The 4955-nt window shown below is 49.0% G+C and overlaps 1 protein-coding gene across 1 annotated transcript; it reads right to left on the bottom strand.

The window, feature by feature from the left end:
- Positions 1-997: 997 nt before the first annotated feature.
- On the bottom strand, positions 998-4335 carry LOC119360547 (bidirectional sugar transporter SWEET4-like). The gene is made up of 4 exons (XM_037626140.1): positions 4199-4335; positions 1533-1902; positions 1295-1423; positions 998-1199 (listed from the first exon to the last, which is right to left on the bottom strand). The coding sequence occupies exons 1-4, from the start codon at positions 4333-4335 to the stop codon at positions 1029-1031; spliced, it is 807 nt and encodes a 268-aa protein (XP_037482037.1). The 3' UTR covers positions 998-1028.
- Between the last annotated feature and the right edge of the window lie 620 nt (positions 4336-4955).

Below are 4955 nucleotides of genomic sequence, written 5' to 3'. Positions count from 1 at the left end.
TGAATTTGGATAGATAAAACAAAGTCTAGTCTAAACCGAAATTTGACACCTAGGACTAATTTACATTACCATCCAGCGAAACAAAGTCTAGTTTTAAACCGATACTAAAATTTGAACTTAAACATAAACTAAAACTTAAATCTATCGAAAACCTAGTCGCTATCCGACTTTGCCAGGTCCAACCAATCCACCCTAGAGATGCCACCGCCCATGGGGCCAGGACATGTGTCGTCGTCGTTCTAGTTGGGGAAGGTTCTTTGCCACTTTTCGATGTCGAAGCCGTCGTCGTTGCCGCCTCCTCTGCCACCGTCGTCCTCCTCGTCGCTTGGGAGCACGATGATGTTGTCCCCACCGGCCGCTTGCTTTGTGTACAGTTCCTGCTCCACCTCCACCAGCTTGGGGTACTGGCGGTGGAGGTACTCCATGTACTTGGTGGCGGCGGCCTTCACCACGAGCCACTCCCTCGCCTCACGGTCCTCCTGAGCCACCGCGCTTTCACCGCCCCTGGCGGCAGCGGGTTGAGCAGTGGCATCTCGCCCCATGTAAAGTTGAGGGGGCATTGGCGCCGTGCAGCCCTAGACCGACTAATGGTCGTACTCACGGGCGGCGAGCTCGGCGGTGTGAAATGACCCAAGCCAATATTTCTGTGTGTATCTCGATGGGTGATTTCAGCCATCCACATCCCCCATGCCCGCTGTCAAACGCCTGGCGAGAGCAAGATCAACTGGGGGAAAAAGTAAGAACGACAGGTGTATGTATTTATCCAAAGGGATATTTCGGTGGTAGGGAATGCAAAAGCAACAGGCACAAAGTCTCGAGAGAACATTGACCTCTGATTTTCTACTGATGATGTTAAGACTCAAGAATCATAATATTCTAGAAATAACTTGAGACTAATCATAGTTTTCGGTACTTAACATATTACAAAACTGATAGTGCCATAATCTCATACTAACAAACATGAGCTCATAAATAAGTTTAGCTGCATAGCAGTATGAAAGTTTTTCATGAAGGTTGATGGTCTACGCCTACACGGGGCATGCGAACAAAGCATGGAGATCCAACGCGTAGTTCGGCACATCGACGGTGTGGACGGGCTCGGGCTCTGGCTCTGGCTCTGGCTCTGGCTGAGGGTTGCAGTGCATCACGTACACCACCAACTGTACCAGCAGGATCGCAACTCCGATGGCGTTTGGTATCTACAAGTCACGCAATAAAGTTTCTAACTAATCAACAACCATCACAAACACAAAATATACTTGCTTAGATGAGAGGACATAGTTTCTATTCTTACCGCAGTGTAGAGATCCCAAGGAGTGGAAAAGAACCCAAAGCCAGTCGAAGCGGAAGCGTTGACGAGCCCGAGCAACACCTCGAGGAGCGGATCCATGTTGGCCACATCCTTGCTCTTTGCCGCCGCCACCTGCAAAACGACGCAAAGTTTTTGATATGGCGGAATATAAGCAATGGCAACCTCTCTTTTTTTCCCCCTCAATTCCCAAGGGTAGTGTGATGATGTCAATTCAACATACCACGTCAGCAATGGCGGAGAAGTAGGAGAGTAGGGCGGCGCCCGCGGCAACAGCGGCAACGAAAGGAGAGCCCCAGATGACCTTAGTGGCAACTAGACAGATCATGAGCGCTGACGCGATGAGCACAGGGGCGAGGACGAAGAAAGCGTAGCGGCGCGCCGCCCCGACCCCGAACCAGAGGAACACGCAGACATATACCAGCTGCAGCAAAGAGGAGACTCCGTTGATAATCAGCGAGACAATGGCGCCAGGGTAGCCCGGGAGTGCGTAAAGGAACATCGCCACACTGCTGAACAGCGTGACGATGTGCCCGTACGCCGTCCGGTCACCAACTGCCTTCTCCCTGAAGATTGGGGCCACGAAGCTGAATCTGCAAAAATGTACAGTCTCTATCAAAATCTTGATTATACGCTCACATTCAGGCAAAGCACCGAATTGCACAAAGATTTAGCATAGGCGGTCCGGGGGAGAAAGCAAAAGAAAACAACAAACAAACAGGATGTGTGCTTAAGATCAATGAATCAACATCGGCAAACAAGATGGATAGAGATGCAGTGAGAGGAAAATTCAGAGACAACATTTCCCCCCCTGTTTTTCTTCTCTGAATTTTTATTTGTCTCATAATCTGTTCCCAAAGTCAGTCAGAACAAACATGATTATATATGCTCACTCAAAAGCAATGACATATTCATGATCTAATTTACCAGGTTGCAATGTTCCCCCTAGGTGCAATATGCATGATTTCTAATTGATTAGGAGACCAGCTAGCAAGCCTGTGATGCGTTTATACCGCCAGTAAAAAAAAATTACAAGTAAAAAAAGGCAGGCCAAATAAAACCCCATTTTCGGAGCTACACCTACATGCAGGTAGTAATCAGAGAGAAGAAGAGGGGATGGGGGGTATCTATCATCACAGCATAATCATCTCAATTTATACCAGTTAGTAGTGAGTTTGCAATATGGAATCATGACATATATATTACAGCATTAGGGAATTAATGCACTCATCCCTACAAATAATTATCCATGCATGATCTAATTAACCGGGCTGTGATATTACAGGCAGCATCAGTAATGAAGTTGCATCATCATGGAAGTAGTAGTTGTATCAAGCAAAAAGAAGGCAGTGCAGTGCAGAGAAAGCAGAGCCAGGTTGCAAATTTTTATCAGATTGATGACTTGAGTGCTATTATAACAAATAATTCTACAGCACGCCCTGACGCCTCTAGTTTGACAAGACAAAACTCAGTCAGCTTTGATGCATGCATGCAGTTTCACTTGAGCGTTTACTTGATTCTACACCCTCCCTCAATCGGCACACCATGTAGTTTTTCAATATCCAAAGAAAAAGATGGCAGGGCACCCTTAATCGGCAAACCATGATAGTTTCAGAAAACAAAAGAAAACTCTGCAATCTGAAAGCCGTGCCATGTCAATGCTAACCACCAAAAAACCAAAACACCAACAAATTAAAGCCTGCAGCTTCCGGCACCCTTAATCAAGCAGTTCAAGTCTTTACAGACCATATGCTTCCATAATGCTGAAAATTAGTACTCCCTCTGTTCATAAATATAAGACGTTTTAGAGACTTGTATGGTCAGTCTAGAACATCTTATATTTGTGAACAGAGAAAGTAGTATTCATGATGTAATTTACCAGGTTGCAATATTCCCCCTAATTGCAAGATGCATCATTTTGTGATTAATCAGGAGACTAGGTAGGCAGCCTCTGATGCACGTATACAGACAGTAAACGAAATCACCAAGACTATGAAACAGCCTACAGGTATATGCAGGCAGTAATTAATCACTAGTTGATTCTGCATCCTCAATCCTAATGTATGAAACAGCTAGCCTAGTGTGATTTTTCCTCTCGTTTCTTACGAATGATTTGCAACCTAATTAATTACAAATGATGCATCTTGCAATATATACCAGGTTCTGCACCCTCCCTCAATCGGCACACCATCACCATGAATGCATGTAGCCAGTTTTTCAATATCCAAAGAAAAAGATATGGCACCCTCATCTGAATTCGGCAGTGCACTAGCTAGCTAGTTTCAGAAAATAAGACTCTGCAATCTGCTAAAAGCCCTGCAGCTGTGTCGATGCCAATCACCAAGAAACGACAATGCAGCTTCCGCTTGCGGTACGCGCGCCTACCCGCCGTGCAGCCAGCCAGGGAGCATGCCATCCAACTCCGGCGAGTCGACCGGCCGACGGTGTGGCAGGGAATTGAAAAAAGGGCCCCCTTTTTCGGAGCTACAGGCAAGATCCGGCCGCCGCATCGAACAGAGTCAGGCCAACCACAGTATTCTACGCCGGCCGGGAGCATGCACCCGCACGCGCCCAGATGCCATGGAGATGCCACGCCTTGGCATGCAATGCAATGCATGCATGGCGGAATCACCAAAATCATCAAGGAACAGAAGGTCACTCCTTGCCTAAGGGACGTACGTAGGCGTGCAGCTAGCGAGCTAGATCCAGCCGGCGGTGGCGCGCGCGGCACGACGGCGCAAGAAAATGATCCTGCCTTTCCTAGATCCGGCCGGCCGGTGATGCTGCCGCATCGGCGCAAGGAGCGAGCCAAGAAAATACGCAAGCACGCGTAGTCGCCAACTATAGAGAGAGAGAGAGAGAGGGAGCAGGACGGGAACGGAAACTTACACCGGAGCAATCGTCAACAAGGCGGCGGCAGTGTTGCCGAGGAAGCTGGCGCCGGTGAGCGCCGCCTTGCCCGCCTTGCTGCCGGCGCCCGCGGCCAGCGCCCTCCCGCCGGGCATGGGCACGATGAACGAGGGCATGGCGGCCGGCCCCTCCTTCTCCGCTTGCGCTCGCCGTCGGCGTGGGGCAGAGGAGTCGTGGAATGGGGGAGAGGCCCCTAGGTAGGGGTGGCGATGGGGGTTTATGCGCGCGGAGGAGGGGAGGGGAGGGTGGCTGGCTGTCTGGCTGGCTCACCCGTCACCGATTCTTCTTTTTCTCTTTTCTTTAGTGACGCTAGCAAATACCTACCCAGCAGCGAGACCGGATTTCGAAGATGATATTAGCCCGCGCCATTCCATCGTTGCTTGTTTGCTATTTGTGCGTCTGTGTTATGTGACAATTTGTTGCACGCCGTATCGATCTCAACATGCATCTAGTGTACCCGTTGCACCCTTTGTATTGGACATGAGACTTTTATTATCATCATTCGCAACTTCAAAGCAGACTCTCAAATCAGCCCCGGCCTACCCAAAACCACACCCGGACCCGCGTCTCCATCCATTGATTTCCTCTTCTGAATCTACAGCTCTTGAACGACTAGTATTTTTGGATCTCAGCCCGAACGCGGCCGTTTGATTCCTGGTACGCATCTTACAGCAGGGAGATCAGCCACGTCATCTTTTTTCGCTCGTTTGCATTTTTCGTATGAATCGACCGAACG

Source organism: Triticum dicoccoides, chromosome 2B (assembly GCF_002162155.2).
Source record: "Triticum dicoccoides isolate Atlit2015 ecotype Zavitan chromosome 2B, WEW_v2.0, whole genome shotgun sequence".
Lineage (NCBI taxonomy): Eukaryota > Viridiplantae > Streptophyta > Magnoliopsida > Poales > Poaceae > Triticum > Triticum dicoccoides.
The sequence above is the reverse complement of the archived record's forward strand: the minus strand, read 5'-3'. Positions and strand labels throughout refer to the sequence as shown.